Here is a 22,238-nt window from a genome sequence, read left to right as displayed (position 1 = left end):
GACTATGTTTATTCTTCCAATCCATGAGCACTGAATATCTTTCCATTGCCTTATGTCTTCTTTGACTTTTCAATAATGTCTTATAATTTTCAGTGCATAGGTCTTTCACCTCCTTGGTTAAACTTACTCCTAGGTGTTTTATTCTTTTTGCTGTGATTATAAACGGGATTGTACTCTTGTTTTCTCTTTCTGCCAGTTCATTATTAGTGTACAGAAATTCAACTGATTTTTTTAGAAATAAAACCACACATCTATGGACAGCTAATCTTTGACAAAGGAACCAAGAACATACAATGGAGAAAGGAAAGTCTCTTCAATAAATGGTGTTGGGAAAACTGGACAGCCATGTGCAAAAGAATAGAAGTAGACTATTACGGGGCCGGCCCGGTGGTGTAATGGGTGGGTTCACACATGCCCTCTGCTTTGGGGATCCAAGGCTCACAGGTTCAGACCCGGGAGCGGACCTATGCACCGCTCATCAGGCCATGCTGTGGTGGTGTCCTACATACAAAACAGAGGAAGACTGGCACAGATATTAGCTCAAGAACAACCTTCCTCAAGCAAAAAGAGGAAGATTGGCAACAGGTGTTAGCTCAGGGCCAATCTTCCTCAGACACACACACACACACACACACACAAGTAGACCATTATCTTACACCATACACAAAAATTAACTCAAAATGGATTAAAGACTTGAATGTAATACCTGAAACCATGAAACTCCTAGAGGAAAACATAGGCAGTATGCTCTTTGACGTTGGTATTAGCAGTATCTTTTTGAAGACTATGTTTACTCAAGCAAGGGAAACAAAAGAAAGAATAAACAAATGGGACTACATCAGACTAAAAAGCTTCTGCACAGCAAAGGAAATCAACAAAATGAAAAGATAACATACTACCTGGGAGAAAATATTTGCAAATCATATATTTGACAAGGGGTTAATTTCCAGAATATATAAAGAACTCATACAACTCAACAACAATAAAAATGAACAACCTAATCAAAAAATGGGAAGAGGATATGAACAGACATTTTTCCAAAGAAGATATACAGATGGCCAATAGGTACATGAAAAATGTTCAACATCACTAATTATTAGGGAAATGCAAATCAAAACTAAATGGTACATCACCTCACTCCTCTCAGAATGGCTATGAATAACAAGACAAGAAATAATAAGTATCAGAGAGACTGTGGAGGAAAGGGAATCCTCATACACTGCTGGTGGGAATGCAAACTGGTGCAGCCATTATGGAAAAGAGTATGGAAATTTCTCACAAAATTAAAAATAGAACTACCATACAACCCAGCTATTCCACTACTGGGTATGTATCCAAAGAACATGAAACCAATAATTCAAAAAGATATACGCACCCCTACGTTCATTGCAGCATTATTCACAATAGCTAAGATGTGGAAGCAACTCAAGTGCCCATCAATGGATGAATGGATAAAGAAGATGTGGTGTATATATATGCAATGGAATACTTCTCAGCCATACGAAAGACAAAATCATGCCATTTGCAACAACAGGGATGGACTTTGAGGGTATTATGCTAAGTGGAATAAGTCAGACGGAGAAAGACAAATACTCTATGATTTCACTTATATGTGGAAGATAAACATATACATAAGGAGATAAGGTGGTTACTAGAGGGGAAGAGGCTAGGGGAAGGGCAAAAGGGGTAAACGGGCACATAGGTATGATGATGGATAGTAATTAGTCTTTGGGTGAGGAACATGATGCAGACGATACAGAAAATGAAATATAATAATGTACACCTGAAATTAACTCAATGTTATAAGCCAATATGATCTCAATAAAATAATTTTTTTAAGTGCAGAAAAATCATTAGAATGAGAAAATGTGTCAGCTTGCTAGATCCAGAAATCTATGAGTGCAAACAATTTTATTTGTATTATCAAACAGGTTGAAAAATTATTTTTTAAAGATACCATTGAAAACTGGCTTAAAAATTAAGGATTTAGGAATAACATCTGGGAAAAGACCTGCCAGATCTTTACAGAAAATCATGTACAACTTTATTGTACGACACTGAAGAAACTGTAAATAAGTATAGAGATATATTTTGTTCATGGAGTGGAAATCTTAATTTCATAAAGATGTCACTAACTCCAAACTGATCTACAAATATTTGCAGCATATATAACCAAAAAATGATTGGTAAGAACTGTAACGATGGGAAAAAATGAAAAGTCTGGAAATACCAAGTGTTAGAAATGACTTTGAGAAGGAGATCATGTATACACTCTGTGACACAATTTGGATTTGGTAGATAATACTCGGGTTCAAAATGTTAGCTACGGCTCCCTACTGAGAATTATGCATCTCAGGAACACAAATAATATCGATGGAAAAAGGTAACCAGAAAAAGAGGCCAGAGAAGAATACACATAGTATTTTCCAATTATTATAGGTGCATAACAAATTATCCCCAAACTCAGTTACATAAAATAACCATTTATTATACTCAAGGACCCTGAGGGTCCGGAGTACGGACAGGGGACGGCGGAGAAGACTTGTCTCTGCTCCATTCAGTCAAGCTGGGGTGGTTTGAAGGGTGGAGTTAGAATCATCTCAAGGTCCTCCCACTCACCCATCTGCGGTTGACGGCAGGGATGTGATGAGCTGAAGAAACACGTGTTACCACAATTACCATAAACAAGGAGCCCGAGAAAAGCAAAGTGGCAGGACGGCTGTATCCGCCCCACCCTCCCCGCCCCGAGACAAGCCTTTGGAGCCAGGTCTGGACTAATCATCCCGGAAGGTCCCAAGGTGCTCCTTACAGCGCGAGGGGTGTGTGTCCGAAGCTGCCTCCTGCGGAGCAGCTGGCTCTTCGCTCCTTGGCCCTCTCTGCCTTAACGGCAGCTCTCGTCCGATCCGCAGCGGTAACTGAGCTTTTCGGCTAGAGGAAGTAGCGCCGCTGCGGGAATGCGAGCAGAGCTGGAACAGTCCGCCGAGGCTCAGCCCGCAGGGGCCCGACGCTTCTTTCCTCAGTCGTGCCCAGTGAAATAGAAGACGCCCGCCCAAAAGCTCAGGGTCGCTCGCTGCGCACGCGCGCGGGCGCTTCCTGGACCGTGAATTGGCCAACAGAATCCAGGTTCTGGAAACTTCAGCCAGAGAGGCGCTAAGGGCGGGAAAAGGCTGCCGCGCAGGACGCGGATGCGTGGAGAACCCGCGTGCACTTGGCGGGTGGAGAGCACGCAGACAGGGACGGCAGCGACGGCCTCGCCGAGGTCTTTCTTTCTTTCCTTTAAGTGATGTTTATTTTTCAGTCTTACCGCAGAATCTAGAAAAGGCAGATAGCCAGTGTCAAAGGGGAAATCCCAGGCCGGGGCGCGCAGAGAGATTCATTCGTAGGTGCTTTCGTGTGCAGCTGCTCGGCACACCCAGAGCGGGGAGGCGGGGCGGCGGCGTCGCTGGCCCGGAGCGCAGTCTTTCAGGGACCTCGCCGCTGGCGGCTGGCTGGGCTCGAGTAGCGGTAAGGGACCGTGCCTCCGGGGAGCGGCGCGCTCGCGGGTAAGTTTGGCACCTTCCATTGTCAGATATGCGAACCTCGGCTTCTTTCTTACCCCCGGGAGGCCTAGTCAGCTGGCTCCCGGTCGAGCTGGGGCGCCCCCAGCGCAAACCCTACCTCCCACTCCCTCCCCGGGAAAGCCCGGGGAGACCGGATTTCTCTCCCATTTGGGAGTGTTGGCTCCGTGGCTCTTGTCTCAGTAGCAACTTCTACCCCAAATTGCGGGCTTTTTAAGAACTTGGGATCCGGACACTTGGGAGTTTGGGGTCAGGGCAGGACGTTTGCCTCTGTATGGCCCAGGAACTGCCTTAAAGAGCCTCGGGGATGGGAGGCTGGGGGATGGATCTTCGGTGCCTCAGCAGGGGCAAGTAAGGCGGGAAGAGCAGAGCGGTGTGTGGACAGGTCAGGCAAGTGCACTTCCCCGGAACTCCTTGGGGATATCCTGGACTCCTGGAGTCGTGAAATGAGGGGAATTGGGGAATAGGTTCTGTGGGTAAAATGTGGCTGACCAGTCACGGACGAACTGTCTTCTAGATCCAGAAAGAGACACCAACCACTGTGGTGCCCTGCAGTGGGTTTATAATGTAGCAGAGGGGAAAGATGAGAACCATGCCGTCCTAAACGAACTACGAAGTGTAGGAGGAGGGCAAGGAACGCACCATGATTTTTGTTCCCCAGGAGATAGTTCCTGTCACTCCTGTCCCACCTTTCTGTGCAGTTCCCACCAACCTGCATTCTGGCGTAACTCTAAGGAGATGTGAATGTCATCCCTGTCCTCTTTAAAAATAGCTTACAACACAGCCTAAATCCCGAATCCAGGTCTGATACAGTTTCCCCCACAGTCAAAAGTGTAAAAGATTTCAGAGGAAACAACTAACCTGTAAACCTAGATCCAAGGTTCAAGGTGAAGTCAATATTTTTTAGGTCCTAGGGATTTGGTAAACTCCAGTCTTCAGCATATTTGTAAAGGATTTTGTTCCAGGTGTATGCCTGAAAAAGTGGTCAACGAAAAAGAATCAACGAAAGTTTCACATAGCTACAGTGTTGGGTTAGTGCCAAACCACAAGCTCTGGGTTCTCTATAAAGTGACTCATCCGCAGCTCCTGTGGGTTCAAAGTTTACAAGCGGTATGGGCAAGCATCCTCCTTAAGCACTTTAGTAGTGAGATGTGCATATGGTGGGTGAACCAGAAACGTTCGCCTATGGCAGGGCCTGATGCAGAAGGTGCTAGAAGGTGGGCTGGGAGGAAAGGTAAGAGGGCTCTAGTTACAGAGGCTGCAAGAAGAAATAGAGAGCAGGAGCTGCTTGGCAAGGCTTATGTTACCAGAAGATGGTAGCACTGGGGCTGTGTAGCTGGGCATAAGTGGAACTGATTCCCCTTTTTGGATAGGGATGGAGAGTCTCTTCTGTCAGGTCAGCAGGAAAGATGCACCCACATTTTAGGAAGCCCTCGTGTGTAAGAAATATGAAGAAATTTGGTTTAAAGAACACGAATTGTGCTATAATACTATGGAGAAAGGACAGCATGGCAGGAATACACGTCTCCCTCTGCTTTTTTGTGTAACTGTGCCACGTTAAGACTATTATTAAGTTTTTAATTTAAATGACTGTGCTTATCTGGTGTTATTGTTGTTCATCTACCCGGAGTGGAGACTTCTGTTAGTTACTCTATTGGGGGGACCCCTCAGGGTCATGTTTAAAGCTTTCTATTAGGGACCCAGACCAGAGGGGCTATGTGAATAAATGACTAGGTCCCAAGATCTCTTTGGGAGGTAGCTTACTTCTGGCTTAGCTCTGAGTTTTTGGGCAACCCTGAGGAAATGGTGCAGCCTTCTAATAGACTTGGAACCATAGCCTCCTCCCTCTAAAAGGTACAGAGCAGAGCCCTATAGTCCTCCCTGAGATAAAGTTGCTAGAGAAAAACCTGATAGAATTCCTCAGGAAACCATTTGACAATATATATCAAGATCTTTAAATATTTGATCGCTTGATCCAGTAATTCAACTTTGAGAAACCTCTCTCTGTGTACACTTTGTATACACACATGATTTTACCTTATTTGGGCACCTGAGATCAAGTATAAACTCATGTTTTAGCCTCAACCTTGACTTCCTCAGATCCAAACTCTTTCTTCAGTTATATGATTTTTCCCCTATAGGGCTCCATTCCTACAGAAAAGAAGCCAGATTGCTTCTTTTGCTGCTTCTGCTTGTTCTGGCCTCCCATTCCCCATGTCAAAAAATCTTTACATATGTTGGAACCATATTTGTATACAGACTTGAAGTAGTTTGCCAGAGACTCTAGACTCACTGCACATTAGGAGATGTGATTAGCATGTCCAAGTGTCAGTGTAACTGATCCAAGATCCTAGTATAGTTATAGTGAACAATTGAAAGAAACTTCAATTCCCAGATGTAGGGGAATGGTTAAGTAATGGTATGTTAATACTGTATATGAAATTATGCAGAAGTTACCAAGGTTTTAAAAGAATAGCTAACCTTTATCTTAGAAAAATGACTATGTATGATATGTTATTACATGGAAAAGCAAGATTCAAAACTGTTTGTCTATTTTAGTTTGTGGCAGTATGGCAGACCATGACAAACTCTCCTTCTGAAAAAAACCTCATCATATTGGGTAAAATGTTAAAAGAATAACAAAACAGCTTACATTTCCAACTCAGTTTATGAAGCTGCTATAACCTGATACCAACATCTGTGAAGAATAATATGAGAAAGAAAAATTTTGAGACAATCTCACTCATGATCTTGGATGCAAAGTCTTAACATATTAGCAAATCAAAATCAGTATTAAGAAATGATTACAGAAGTAATATCAGCAAAATGGTGGACTAGGAAACCTCAACACTTCATTTCGCTGTGGAAACATGAAAAACAATCAGAAACTGGCTGAACCAATAGTCAAAGGTCTAAAGCAGTCAACTGGATGCCCAATCAAGAAAATGCCACATTCAAAACTGTAGGAAATCTCATGAAGTTTCTACTTGCCCTTGCCTCAACTCCTCCCCAGCATGTCAAGGTCTTGGTCTGGAGGAGGTAGCAACCCAGTTCCCAATACCCTCCCTTGGGAGGTGGCAGAACAGATTTTTTTTTTGCAGTGTTCTTACCTGTGTGGGGCTGCCTGAAGGATTGGTCTCTGTAACATCTAACTCAGATCTCAGATGGGGAAAAGTGGCAGCCACTGCTCATGAAAGCTGCAAGGAGACTATGGACTTGTAGATGCCTGGGATAAAAGATTAGAGCTGGAGACATTCAATAACTGTCTAAAACCTGGAGGAGGAGCTGGGGTGAGATCTTTGGGAAATGAAGACACTCAAAAGCAGCCGTGTATATGGAGGAATTGAGAATATCACAGGCAGGACTCATGTTCAGAAAAGACCTGAGAATACCTTAAGCTTTCACGTGAGACTGACTCCCTATGCTCAGAGCATGCTCAGGAAGTCAGTGAAGGATGGACTTGTCACAGAGCCAGCCTTCAAAGACTGGAAGAAGTGGCTGTGCCCACTTTTCAACAAAAACTCACAAGGCATACAAAGAAACAAGAAAACATAGCCCATACAAAAGAAGAAAGTGAAATGGCAAAACTTGTCCCTGAGGAAGCCCAGGCATTAGACATACTAGATGAAGGCTTTGAAACAACTGTCTTTTGTATGCTCAAAGAGCCAAGGGAAAAAATGGGCAAAGAACAAAAGAAATCAGGAAAATGATATACAAGCAAAATGAGAATATCAACAAAAAAATAGAAATTATGAGAAGAAAGCAAACAAACTCTGGAGCTGAAAAATACAATAACTGAATTGAAAACATCATTGAGAGGGGCTCAACAGCAGATTTGAGAAGGCATAAGAAAAACATCAGTGAATTTTAAGACAGGACGATTGAAGTAATCAAGCCTGAGGGGCAGACAAAAAAGAATGAAGGAAAGCAAACAAAGTCTTAGAGACTTGTGGAATACTATCAAATGGACCAATATACACATTATGGGAGTCTAGGAGGAGAGGAGAGAAAGGAGCAGAGAGATTATTTGGAGAAGTAATGGCTGAAAACTTCCTAAATTTCATGAAAGATGTAAATCTACAGATCAAGAAGCTCAGCAAATTCCAAGTAGGATAAACCCAAAGAGACCCACATGGAGACACACTATAATCAAACTGTTAAAAGCCACAGTCAAAGAGAATCTTGAAAGCAGCAAGAGAGAAGCAACTCATCGTGTACAAGAGATCTTCAATAAGGTTAACAGCCAGTTTCTCAGCAGAAACCTTGGAGGCCAGAAAGTGTAGGATAATATATTTAAAATGCTAAAAGAAAAAAGCCCTATCCACTGAGAATTCTATATCTGGAAAAACTGTCTTTCAAAAATGAATGTGAAATTAAGATATTCTCAAACAAAAGCTGTGGGAGTTCATTACCACTAGACCTGCCCTATATGAAAATATAAAAGTCTTTGGTAATGGAAAACAAGTGGAGAAATATATATATATAAGTATTATTGTAATTATTATTTGTAGCTCCATTTTTTAATTTTCTACAGGATTTAAAAGAAAATCCATAAAAATTATAAATCTATTTTAATCGTACATAGGATATAAATAGACAGTTTGTGACATCACTAACAAAGTGAGAGAGGAATGAGTTGTAAAGAAGTAGAGTTTTTGTATGTGACTGAAGTCAAGTTGGTATCAACTTAAAACAGATGACCAGAACTTTAGGATGTTATATGTAATCCCTGTGGTAACCACAAAAATATCTGTAGAAAATAAACAAAAGGAAGTCAGAAGGGAACTAACACATATCGCTACAGAAATCAATTAAATTCACCAAGATAGATCACATCCTAGGCCATAAAGCACTTCTTAACAAATGTAAAAGAAGAGAAACCATACAATATCTACTCTCAGACCACGATGGAATTAAACTAGAAATAAATAACAAAAAGATAACTGGAAAATCCCAAACTGGGTGGATATTAAACAATGCATTTCAAATTTACATGAGTCCAAGAACAAATTTCAAGAGAAATTAAAATTATTTTGAACTAAATGAAAATGAAAATACAACTTATCAAAATTTGTGGGATGCAGCAAAAGCACTGTTTGGAGGGAAATTTATAGCATTTGAATGTATATATTAGAAAAAAAAGAAAGCTCTAAAATCAATCTAAGTTTCCACCATAGGAAACTAGAAAAGGAAGAGCAAATTATATCCAAAGTAAGCAGAGGGAAAGAAAGAAGAAGAATTAGAGCTGAAATCAATGGAACTGAAAACAAGAAATCAATAGAGAGAAGCAGCAAGACCAAAAAGCTGGTTCTTTGAAAAGATTAATATAATCAATAAGCCTCTTGCCAGGCTAACTAAGAAAAAAAGATAGAGGACACAAATTAGTAATATCAGAAATGAAAGAGGAGATATCACTACAGAACGCATGGACATTAAAAGAACAATCAAGGAATACTATGAGCAATTATATGCCCACAAATTTGATAACTTAGATGAAATGGACTAATTCTTTGAAAGACACAATCTGTCAAAACTCATACACACAAAAATAGACAATCTGTATAGGCCTATATCTATCAAAGAAATTGAATCAATAATTAATGACCTTGCAAAACAGAAAGCACCAGACCCAGATGGGTTTACCAGTGAATTCTACCAAACATTTAAGGAAGAAATTATTCCAATTTTTTTACAATCTCAGAGGATAGAAGCAAAGGGAATACTTCCTTACTCATTCTGTGAAGCCAGAATTACTCTAACATCAAAATCAGAAAAAAAAAAGATATGACAAGAAGAGAAAACTATGGATCAATATCTCTCATGAACATATATGCAAAAATCTTTAACAAAATATTAGAAAATTTAATCCAACGGTGTATAAAATGAGTTATATGCCATGACCAAGTGAGATTTATGCCAGGTGTGCAGGGCTAGTTCAACACTTGAAAATTGATCAATGTAATCCATTAGATCAGCAGGCAAGAGGAAAAAAAATTACATAATCATATCAAAGATGCAGGAAAAGCATTTGACAAAATCCAACAGCCATTCATGCTAAAAGCTCAGTAAACTAGGAGAGGAGGGGAACTTCCTCAACTTGATATCCTTTCGAACAATGTATTGGAAGTCCTTGCTAATGCAATAGGACAAGAAAAGAGAATAAAATACATACAGATTGCAAAGGAAGAAATAAAACTGTCTTTGTTTGCAGATAACATGATCATCTATGTGGAAAATCCAAAAGAATCAACAATAAAAGAAAAACAAAATCTCCTGGAACTATTAGCAGTTATAGCAAACTTTCAGGATACAAGGTTGTTATACAAAAGTCAGTCACTTTCCTATATAACAGCAGTGAACAGGTGGAATTTGAAATTAAAAACACAACACCATTTACATTAGCACCCCAAAAATAAAATATTTAAGTATAAATATAACAAAATATGTAAAATATCTATATGACAAAGACTATAAAACTGTGATGAAAGAAGTCAAAGAATAGCTAAATAAGTGAAGAGCTATTCCATGTTAATTGATAGAAAGACTCAATATTGTCAAGATATCAGTTCTTCACAACTTTTTCTGTAGATTCAATACAATCCCAATCAAAATCCAAGCAAGATATTTTGTGGATATCAACAAGCTGAATAGCCAACAATATTGAAGGAGAAGAACAAAGTTGGAGGACTGACTCTACCTGACGTCAAGGAATTCCTGTAGCTTCAATAAAGCTACAATAATCAAGGCAGCAGGGTATTGGTGAAAGAATAGAAACAGGTTAATGCAACAAAATAGAGAACCCAGAAATAGACCTACATAAATATGATAACTGATCTTTGACAAATGAGCAAAGACAATGCAATGGAGCAAATATAGTCATTTCAACAAGTGGTGCTGGAACTACTGGACATTCACATGCCAAAAAAAAAAAAAATGAATCTAGACACAGAAACTAACTCAAAATGGATCACAGACCTAAACGGAAAATTCAAAACTATAAGACTCCTAGAAAATAATGTAGGAGAGAACCTAGGTGGCCTTGGGTATGGTGATGACCTTTTAGATACACACCAAGGGCATAATCCATGAGATAAAGAATTTGATAAGCTGAACTTCATTAAAACTAAAAACTTGTGCTCTACAAAAGGTAATGTCAAGAGAATGAGAAAACAAGGCATAGACTGGGGAAAAATATTTGTAAAAGACATATCTGATAAAATATTGTTGTTCAAAATATACAAAGAATTCTTAAAACTCAACAATAAGATGGTTAAAAAATGAGCCAAAGACCTTAACAAATATTTCACCAAAGAAGTTATACAAGTGGCAAATAAGCATATGAAAACATGCCCCCATCATTTGTCATCAGTGAAATGCAAATTAAAACAAGATACCACTACACACCTATTAGAATGGCTAAAATTCAGAACACTGACAACACTAAATGTTGGCAAGGATGTGAAACAATAGGAACTCTTAGTCATTGCTGGTGGGAATGTAAAATGGTATAACCACTTTGGAAGACAGTTTGGCAGTTTCTTACAAACTTAAGCATATTCTTACCATACAATCTAGCAATCATGATCTTTGGTATTTACCCAAAAGAGTTGAAATCTTATGTCCACATAAAAACCTGCCCGTGGATATTTTAGCAGCTCAGTTCACAATAGCCAAAACTTGGAAGCAACCAAGAGGTCCTTCAATAGGTGAATGATGAACTGTGGTTTGTCTAGACAATGGAATGTTATTCAGCGCTGAAAAGAAATGAGCTATCAGGTCATGAAAATACATGGAGGAACCTTAAGTGTGTACCAGTAAGTGAAAGAAGCCAATTTGAAAAGGCTATACTGTATGACTCCAACTATATGACATTCTGGAAAAGGCAAAACTGTTGAGATAGTAAAAAGATCGGTGGTTGTCAGGGATCGGAGGTCAGGGAGGAATGGATAGGCAGAGCACAGAGCACTTTTATAGCAGTGAAAGCACTCTGTGTGACAGTACAATGTTATACATGTTATTATTATGTTATTATACATTTGTCCAAACTCATAGAACATACAACACCAAGAATAAAACCTAAAGTAAACTATGCATAAAAAAGTTAATTAAACTCAAAGGAAGGCAGAAAGGCAGGAAATGAGGGACAAAAAAATCTATAACATATACCAAAAACAAGTAACAAAATGGCAAAATTACTTCCCTGTCAGTAATTACTTTCAGTGTAAATGGATTACCCCACCCAATCAAAAGACATAGGTTAGCAGAATAGATTTTAAAAATCAACAGGATCCATTTATATGCTGTTTACAAAAGACTCACTTTAGATCTAAGGACACTTTAGATGGAAATGAAAGGTGGAGAAAGGTATTTTATGCAAATAGTAACCAGAAGAGAGCAGAGGTGGCTACATTAATATCAGACAAAGGAGACTTTAAGTCGAAAATAGTTACAAGAGACAAAGAAGGACGTTGTATTATGATAAAAGGATCAATTCACCAAGAATATGTAATAGTTATAAACATGTATGCACCAAACATCAGAGCTCCTAAATATATGAAGCAAACGTTAACAAAATTCTAGGAAGAAATAGATAGCTCTATAATAATAGTTGGAGTCTTCAATATCCCACTTTTAATAATGGATAAAAGAATTAGACAAGATCAATAAGGAAATGGAAGACTTGAACAACACCATAAACCAACTGGATCTAACAGACGTATACAGAACACTCCGCTCAACAATGACAGAATATATATTCTTCTCAATGCACGTGGAATGTTCTCCTAGACCACATGTTAGGCCACAAAACAAGTATTAACGAATTTTAAAAGGTCAGAATTATACAAAGTATCTTTTCTGATCACAATGTAGCTAAACTAGAAACCAGTAATAGAAGGAAAACTGGAAAAATCACAAATTGTGAAAATTAAATAACACTCTTGAACAACCAACAGGTCAAAGAAAAAATCACAAGGGAAATTAGAAAATATCTTGAGACAAATGAAAACAGAAATACAATATGCTAAAACTTATGGGATGCAGCAAAAGCAGCACTAAGAAGGATCTTTATAGCAGTAGATGCCTACATTAAAAAAGAAGAAAGATCTCAAATCAACAACCTAATTTTACACCTCAAAGAACTAGAAAAAGAACAAACTAAACCCAAAGTTAGCAGAAGGAAGGAAATAATAAAAATTAGAGCAGAATTAAATGAAATAGAGAAAAGAAAAACAATAGGAAAAAAATGAAACTAGGTTGGTTTTTTGAAAAATCAACAAAATTGACAAGCCTTTGCCCATATCGACAGAGGAAAAAAAAATAAAACTCTACCTAAAATCAGAAATGAAAGAAGGGACATTGCTAACAATTTTACAGAAACAAAAAGGATTAGAAGAGAGTACTATGAACAGTTGTACACCAACAAACTGGATAACCTAGATGAAATGCACAAATTGTTAGAAGCACACAACCTGTCAAGACTGAATCAGGAGGAAATGGAAAATCTGAATTGATCTATAACTATCAAGAAGATTGAATCAGTGATCAAAACCCTCCCAACAAAGAAAAGCCCTGGACTAGGTGGTTTTGCTGGTGAATTCTATCCAAGAAAATACTTTTTGTGAGGTCTCTGACAATGTAAACAATTTAAGTTGACTAAAATCACATCAGCACCACTCTGGCAATTCAGTCTTACTCAGTCTTCTGAAAGAAATACTGCTTCAGCCAAGGAGGGGTGATCCACTTGCCAGGTGTCTTAGTCTGTTCATGCTGCTCTAACAAAATATCATAAACTGCGTGGCTTGTAAACAACAGAAACTTATTTCTCATAGTTCTGGAGGCTGGGAAGTCCAGATTAAGGTGTTAGGATGTTTGGTGTCTGGAGAGGGCCTGCTTCCTGGTCCATAGATGGCTGTCTTTTCTCTGTGTCCTCAATGGTAAGGACAGGCTGCTCTCTGGGGTCTCTTTTATAAGAGTACTAATCCCATTCATGAGGGTGGAGCCCTCCCAAAGGCCCCAGCTCCGAGCATCATCACATTGGGGATTAGGTTTCAACATATGAATTTTGAGGGGACACAAAAATTCCATCTGTAGAACCACCCTATTCTCCTGGAACCTAGATGTGAGGTCCCGGGACACCTCAATAGGCATGAGTCCCAGGGCTCCTTGGGTAGAGGACCATTGAGCTCTGCAAAGGGGATAAAGGGGGACCTTGGCCATGCAGTTTTGTCCAGGCTTGGACACCCTTCCAGGATGACACTGCTGGCCCTGACTGGTCCTGAGCACTGGAAGGGGCTCAGAAAATTTCAAGGAAAGCATTCCAGAGTGTGGAGAGTGCTCTGTACCCCCTGAGGTTCAGGGTCCAAGGCAGGAACCAGGCCACGAGCCTTTCCTCCTTGTGTCCTAAATGATAAGGAGCCCTCACTTATTTTTCCGTCCTTTGAAAATGTCTTCTCTGGACTATTCCATGCTCTGTTTGTAAAGATTCACCCTAGATCCATAGTGAAATTAGACTATCTGAAAAAGAAATTTTGTCCAAGACTGGAGTTATTGCTATTAGAGAAAGTCAGAGCCTAGGGTGTAGGTCAGAATTAGCTAGCCCCCAATGATCTTCATTCTGGTGTCTCAAACCTCTAGGAGCCCTCACCTGATTGCCAGTAGTTTGAAAACAACTGCTCTGGACTCTCCAGTGCTCTGTTTCTGAAGATTTCCCTGGATCCGTGATGAGTTTTGTGTCCAGTATGGATACAAAGTTCTGTGGGAGTCCCCAGGAGAGCAGGACAGACATGGGAGTTCTGAGAAGGATGAGAGGAGTTTATCAGGTGACATAAGTGGAGGAGGGCATTTGAATCTCAGGGCACACCTATGCAGAGGCACAGGGACCCCAGATCACCTGGGGAGTGGTGACTATTCTGGTGCATGTGGAGTGGTGGCATTTATTGAATACCTAGCCTGCCCCTGTAATTTGCTAAGTGTCATGTGGAATATATGTTCTTTTTTTCTTCTGTATGGAATGGTCATGACTGGCATATGAGTTTTCCTGATTTCACTCCAATTGTCCAAATGGTCTGGGGTCCCAGAATTATTGTTGTGTCTTATCTCTGGCTGCTATTACAAAAATACCATAGACTGATTGGTTTATAAACAACAGAAATTTATTTCTCAGAGTTTTGGAGGCTGAGAAGTCCAAGATCAGGGTGCCAGCATGGTCAGATTCTGGTGAGGAGCCTCTTCTGTTTGCAGACTACCGACTTCTCATTGTATCCTCATATGATGGAGAGCAGAGAGGGGAAGCAAGCTCTCTTGTGATTCTTATAAGGGCACTAATCTTATCCGTGAAGGCTCCACCCTCATGACCTCATCTCATCCTAATTACCTCCCAAAGGCCCTACCTCCTAATACCATCACATGGCAGGGGAGGGGTCAACATATGAATTTTGGAGGGTCACAATCTTCAATCCATAACAATTGCTTACATGTGATCTGGAATTTACAGAGATAGAAGCGGCATCCACAGTCTACAGCTGAGTCTCTGCAGGATGCTGGTCCACCAGTGGACAGGAATATTCTGACCCCTTTATAACCTTTCCTAGTGTTGTGGTTACTACCTATGATGGGACTCTGCTCTCAACTGTTTCTGGGCCATCTATGGCACAGCAGTGATGTCAGTAGACCTTAAAGGGACAGAGCTAATGAATTCAGAATACTTAGACTAAAGTAGATGTTTTGTATATAAGAATTTTACCTCATTGAAAATATGTGGATACCTGACAGGAAAAGAGCGCAGTGACTTGGGACTCCTTGCTTAAGATCTGTGGCTAGAATTTGTGAATCTAATTCATCCTTGCAAGAAGGAAAAATTATCATCATGGCATATTGCTGGATGTCCTTAGACCCCAACTTAGAATTTTCCCAAAGGATTTCCCAATTAAAGGCAGTAACTAATTTAGATAAAAGTTGAAATTATTAAAATAAAAGTAAAAGTAGAATTAATATGTAAAACTAAAACTTGGTTCACTGAGATGATCAAAAACTCAGGCTCCCCTCAGGGGCTTATGTAAGGAAAGGAGAGAGAAAACAAGTAATACAATATTAGGGATTAGCAAGGACATTTAAACGCAGATAAAGATGAGATTAAACAATTAGAAAAGGATCATATAATACTATGGCAAACAATTCAAAAATTTAGTAAGAGTAGAAATTATTATAGTCTCAGCTCAAAATCTATCCAACAAAGTCATTTCATACCTGTACCCTTACCGTGGTGTTTAGTGGAATATAGACAGCAAAAGGTTTTGCTGGGTTTGCCTCTCAATACAGAACGGGCTGTCTCTCCTGCTCAGGTCCTATTCTAATGGCTCTGTCTGTTTTACAGAAAAAGATTTCCGCTTGGAAATTGAACAGCTCCTGGGAAGATGGACATCTGTACTGATTTGCAAACTAACTATGCTGACCTGGTTCTGGATGTGGGAAGAGTCACTCTTGGGGAGAAGAATAGAAATAAAATGAAAGATCGTCAACTGAGAAAAAAGCAGAATGATAAAATCTCACGAGCTGTGTGTGCTGAACTGAATTCTGGAGGGGGCGTGATCAAGGCCGAAATTGAGAATGAAAACTATAGTTTCAAAACTGATGGAATAGGATTAGATTTGGAAAATTCTTTTGGGAATTTGCTTCCGTGCGTTGGTAAATACCTGGACTTCATGCAGCAAGATAATTACTTTCTGATTTTTGTCAAATCATGGAGCTCAGAAATCCCTGGTCTGAAAATTGTCACCTTGAGCTCCAATTTGTACAAAAGAGATATAACATCTGCAAAAGTCATGGATCCCATTGCTGCACTGGAGTTCCTCAAAGACAGGAAGGAAAGAGGAGAGGTATTGTCTCCAAAACCGTTATCGCCGCCAAAGAGGTTGTGTTTTGGTGTACAAGAAGAAAGTAACATAGAGGCCGCAGCTGCTGACTTTTTTAACAGGACGGAACTTAGGTATAAAGAAAAACTCACTTTTACTGAATCCACGCATGTTGAAATGAAACAGTTCTCGACAGAAAAGTGGTTTCAACGCATTAAAGAGATTCTCCCTCAGTATGTTTCTGCATTTGCAAATACTGATGGGGGATATTTGTTTATTGGTGTAAGTGAAGATAAACAAGTGATTGGCCTTAGAGCAGAATCAAGTGATCTTGACAAGTGGAAAGGAGAAATAGAAACATCCATTAGGAAGTTGCCTGTCTATCACTTCTGTGGGAGGAATAGGGAGATAAAATACTCACACAAATTCCTTGGAGTATATGATGAAGGACATCTTTGTGGGTATGTTTGTGCTCTCAAAATACAGCGATTCTGCTGTGCCGTGTTTGCTAAAGAGCCGGACTCCTGGCATGTGGAAGACAACCGTGTGAGGCAGATGACCGTGAATGAATGGATCCGGTTCATGGTGGATGCTGAACCAAGTGAGGAAGGACCACGTAAGGAATTTCTGATCTTTAGAAATAAGGCTACATTTGGCTAGGGTGGCAGGAAGGTTTTTTCTTTGGGATTTGGGGCAAGATCAGTAATCCTCAGATTTCAATACCTAATTTACGAATCTCTGGTGGATGCAATCAGGAGTTTACTATCTCTTGTTTTCTTCTGCTCGCTTAGAACATAGCTATTCCATACAGAAAGCACATTATCTTCTTTCAGTAATACTACCGGTGCAAAGATCCAATTAGCCCTGTTTTTCTTCCCTACCACCTCTTTATACACTTTCAAAGAAAGCCTGTTCACTCCTCCTCCTTTTTCTTTCTGATCTCAGTCTCAGTAACTGAAAAAAAATTTCTTTTTGTTTTTTTGTGGGGAAGATTGGCCCTGGGCTGACATCTGTGCCAGTGGTCCCCTCTTTTGTATGTGGGTCGCTGCCACAGCATGGCTTGATGAGTGCCGTAGGTCTGCACCCAGGATCTGAACCAATGCATCCCGGGCTGCTGAAGCACAGCGTGCAAACTTAACCACTGAGCCAGCCCCAACCATTTCTTTCTTTCAGGAATACTTGCCTCTTTTGTTTACTTGCTCTTTCATCTTTCCACTTATTTCCCTTAAAACCTCTTCCTCTCCTGTTTTTTCCATTTGTGAGGCAAAATGTAACCCTAAATTGGACTAACGAAAGAAAAATGTTGGTATTTTATCTTATTTTGGAAAAGGAAAGCCTCAAATGAAATTATACCAGCACTAGCAACTTCTAAAATCTCTGAAAACACAAGCTTCTTCCTTAGAATCTGCACAAAACTCAGCTCTCCGTCACTAGCCATCACATCTTCTAATTCTAATTGCTTGTAAAATGAACCCAGTTATATGGTAAGGTATTCAATTACTATTAAAACATTTTTCCCATTAATTTTCATTCCAGGTAGAGTATGTTTCAGCAGCATCAAGGATTAAATTTACAATTTGTGTCTGACCTAGGAATCTAACCGCAATGTCTAATAACAATATTTCTATTGGGAAAATGGGGTTCTTCTAAGCAGACGTTCGATCAACTATGCTTTAGTTAGTTGGGGCTCTCCTCTGTGGCAAATTAAGAATGTCTTTTTGTTTTTTTAAGATTTTTCCAGCTTATTTGAAGAGATGGGGCTTCAGCGAAGTAGGTTGTCACCAATTCCCCGGAGTCAGCCTGTTGATAATTGTAAGCATTTGGAAAGTTGGAAGCAGAGATGTCACCTTCCAGGTAGTTTTATTCTGGCTTCTTTGGACTTATTGGTGTGAATGTGTTCAAGCCTCCTTCTCTTTAGATCAGCTTTATCTTGAAATTTTTTTTCTTCTTCTCCCCAAAACCCGCCAGTACATAGCCATATATTCTAGTTTAGGTCCCTCTAGCTGTGCCATATGGGACGCTGCCCCAGCACGGCCCAATGAGCAGTGCTAGGTCCGCGCCCAGGATCCGAACCGGCGAAACCCTGGGCCTCCGAAGCAGAACGTGCAAACCCAACCACTCGGCCACGGGGCCGGCCCTCAGATTTTATCTTGAAATTTGTCATCAAAGCACATTCTGGTGTTTATGGGAATATTTAAGTGTTTTTAGTCATTGATTATGTCGAAGTATAATTCTATAGATTTTGATTAGAGTTTTCTTGGTGTAATAGGAACGCCTTTAATTGAAAGTAAGAGAAACTCAACTCAGTTTAGTTGAAACAAAAAAGGAAGTATATCATGTCAACTGGGAAGTCTAGATTGGGGCCACATGGCTATATTCAATTACTGAGGAAATGCCATCAGTTCTCCCCATCTCTGATTTATCTGTTTTTGTTGTTACTGTTTATGGGCAACATGTTTTCTACTATATGAACAGTGTTACCTTGAATACTCTTGTTTCGTCTTCTAGTACATATCTGCAAGTTTCTCTTGAGTGCATACCTAGAAGTGGAATTGGTGGGTCAGGAGGCATGTGAATATTCAAGTAATAAGGAAATGCCAAATTGTTTTCCAGAGTAGATGGGTCACTTTGCTCCCATCAACAATATATTAGGAATGCCACGTCTTCTGCAGTTGTCAGACTTCTCATCATCTTTCTTCTCCTCCTCTTTCTCACCCTCCTTCTTCCTAGTCAAAAGGTACAAATTGTATCTCTTTGTGCTGTGCATTTCCCTGATTGTTAATTTCGTTGAGCGCCTCTTTATATACTTATTGGGCATATGTATTTCATCTTCTATGAAATACCTATTCTGTCTTTTGCCCATTTTTCTATTAGGATTTTGTTTTTTTGCAATTGAGTTGTAGGAGTAATTTACAGATTCTAGATCCCAAATCCTCTTTTGATCATAGGTATTACAGAGTACAGATGTACTTTCCAAGTTTGTGGCTTCCATTTTCTGTTTTCTTAAGGCATACTATGATCATCAGTAGTTTCAAATTTTAGTATAATCAAACGTACCATATTTTAATTTTGTGGTTTAGTGCTCTTTGTGCCTGTTTAAGAGATCCTTTTCTACCTTAAGATTAGAATGGTATTTCCTTTCATTTTCTTCCAGAAGTTTCAAAGTTTTGCACATTACATTTAACATTTAAATCCTCAATCCATCTCAACAGACAGTGATGTAGGGGTGCTATTTCATTTATTCCATGTGGATAAACACTTTTCCACCTCCAGTTACTGAATAGTTCCACGTTCACTGACTCATTTGCTACCGCCTCCAGCATATTACTACATATATCCATGTAGAGCCCTGTTTCTGGAGTGTCTGTTACGTTCCCTTGGTCAGTTTGTCTATCCCTATGTACACGATACCGTCTTAAAATTGTAAGCTTATACTAAGTACCAGTATCTGGTAGAGTAAATCCCCCTACTTTTGTTCTTTTTCTTTGAGAGTGTCTTGGTAATTTTAGTCATTTAATCTATCATATAAATTTTAGAATCTGCTTAAGTGTGACAAAAAATCCTTTGGGGATTTTGATTGTAGTTACGATGAATCTCTAGATAGGTTTGGGAAGAGATGACGTATTTACATCAGTCAGTCTCTGTACTCTTGAACATAGGAAATCTCTCCACTTACTTATAAATTTCTGCATACAAGTTTTATACATCTTTTTTTATTTTTATTTTTTAAGTTAATTTTTATTGAGTTTATGATAGTTTACAACCTTGTGAAATTTCAGTTGTACATTATTGTTTTTCAGTCATGTTGTAGGTGCACCACTTCACCCTTTGTGCCCAGCCCCACCCCCCTTTCCCCTGGTAGCCACTAATCTGTTCTCTGTGTCCACATGTTTAAATTCCACATATGAGTGGAGTCATATGGAAATTGTCTTTCTCTATCTGGCTTACTTCACTTAACATAATTCCCTCAAGGTCCATCCATGTTGTTGTGAATGGGACGATTTTGTTCTTTTTTTATGGCTGAGTAGTATTCCATTGTATATATATACACCATATCTTCTTTATCCAATCATCAGTTGATGGGCACTTAGATTGCTTCCACATCTTGGCTATTGTAAATGCTGCTGCAATGAACATAGGGGTGCATGGGACTTTCGGAATTGCTGATTTCACGTTCTTTGGATAGATACCCAGTAGTGGGATAGCTGGGTCATATGGTATTTCTATTTTAAATTTTTTGAGAAATCTCCATACTGTTTTCCATAGTGGCTGCACCACTTTGCATTCCCACCAGCAATGTATGAGGGTTCCTTTTTCTCCACAACCTCTCCAACATTTGTTATTTTTTGTTTTGGTTATTTTTGCCATTCTAATGGGTGTAAGGTGGTATCTTAGTGTAGTTTTGATTTGCATTTCCCCAATGATCAGTTATGATGAACATGTTTTCATGTGCCTATTGGCCATCCGTATTTCTTCTTTGGAGAAATGTCTGTTCATGTCCCCTGCCCATTTTTTGATCAGGTTGTTTGATTTTTCGTTGTTGAGTTGTGTGATTTCTTTATATATTATGAAGATTAACCCTTTGTCGAATATATGACTTGCAAATATTTTTTCCCATTTGGTGGGTTGTTTTGTTTAATCCTGTTTTCCCTTGCCTTGAAGAAGCTCTTTAGTCTGATGAAGTCCCATTTGTTTATTCTTTCTATTGTTTCCCTTGTCTGAGAAGACATGGTGTCTGAAGAGATCCTTTTGATACTGATGTCAAAGAGTGTACTGCCTACATTTTCTTCTAGAAGTCTTATGGTTTCAGGTCTTACCTTTAGGTTTTTGATCCATTTTGAGTTTATTTTTGTGAATGGTGAAAAAGAATGGTCAATTTTCATTTTTTTACATGTGGCTTTCCAGTTTTCCCAGCACCATTTGTTGAAAAGACTTTCTTTTCTGCATTGTATGCCCTCAGCTCCTTTGTCAAAGATTAGCTGTCCATAGATGTGTGGTTTTATTTCTGGGCTTTCCATTCTCTTCCATTGATCTGTGCACCTGTTTTTGTACCAGTACCATGCTGTTTTGATTACTGTAGCTTTCTAGTATGTTTTGAAGTCAGGGATTGTGATGCCTCCAGCTTTGTTCTTTTTTCTCAGGATTGCTTTAGCAATTCTGGATATTTTGTTGCCCCACATGAATTTTAGGATTCTTTGTTCTCTTTCTGTAAAGAACGTCCTTGAGATTCAGATTGGGACTGCATTGAATCTGTAGATTGCTTTAGGTAGTGTGGACATTATAACTATGTTTATTCTTACAATCCACATGCATAGAATTTCCTTCCATCTCTTTATGTCGTCATCAATTTCTTTCAGGAAAGCCTTGTAATTTTCGTTGTATAAGTCTTTGACTTCCTTAGTTAAATTCACCCCCGAGGTATTTTATTCTGTTTGTTGCGATTGTGAATGGTATTGTGTTCTTGAGTTCTTTTTCTGTTAGTTCGTTATTAGAGTATAGAACTGCTACTGACTTATGTATGTTGATTTTATACCCGGCAACTTTGCTGTAGTTGTTGATTACTTCTAAAAGTTTTCTGAAGCATTCTTTAGGGTTTTCTATATATAAGATCATGCCGTCTGCAACCAGCAAGAGTTTCACTTCTTCACTCCCTATTTGGATTCCTTTTATTCCTTTCTCTTGCCTAATTGCTCTGACCAAAACCTCCAGTACTATGTTGAATAAGAGTGGTGATAGTGGGCATCCTTGTCTCACTCCTGTTTTCAGGGGATGGTGCTCAGTTTTTGCCCATTGAGTATGATGTTGGCTGTGGGTTTGTTGTATATGGCCT

The 22,238-nt window shown here is 39.4% G+C and overlaps 1 protein-coding gene across 1 annotated transcript in view; it reads left to right on the top strand.

Annotated features, from left to right (window-relative positions):
• The first annotated feature begins 3,493 nt into the window (after positions 1 to 3,493).
• SLFN12 (schlafen family member 12) overlaps positions 3,494 to 22,238 on the top strand; it is a 40,240-nt gene continuing 21,495 nt past the window's right edge. Inside the window, exons 1-3 of the mRNA XM_046677787.1 lie at positions 3,494 to 3,542; positions 15,931 to 17,024; positions 18,140 to 18,262. Of these exons, the coding sequence (XP_046533743.1) occupies positions 15,971 to 17,024; positions 18,140 to 18,262 (1,177 nt within the window). The 5' untranslated portion in view covers positions 3,494 to 3,542; positions 15,931 to 15,970. The remainder of the gene's footprint in view (positions 3,543 to 15,930; positions 17,025 to 18,139; positions 18,263 to 22,238) is intronic.

The sequence above is a fragment of the Equus quagga genome, chromosome 11, assembly GCF_021613505.1.
Source record: "Equus quagga isolate Etosha38 chromosome 11, UCLA_HA_Equagga_1.0, whole genome shotgun sequence".
Taxonomy (NCBI): domain Eukaryota; kingdom Metazoa; phylum Chordata; class Mammalia; order Perissodactyla; family Equidae; genus Equus; species Equus quagga.
The sequence above is the reverse complement of the archived record's forward strand: the minus strand, read 5'-3'. Positions and strand labels throughout refer to the sequence as shown.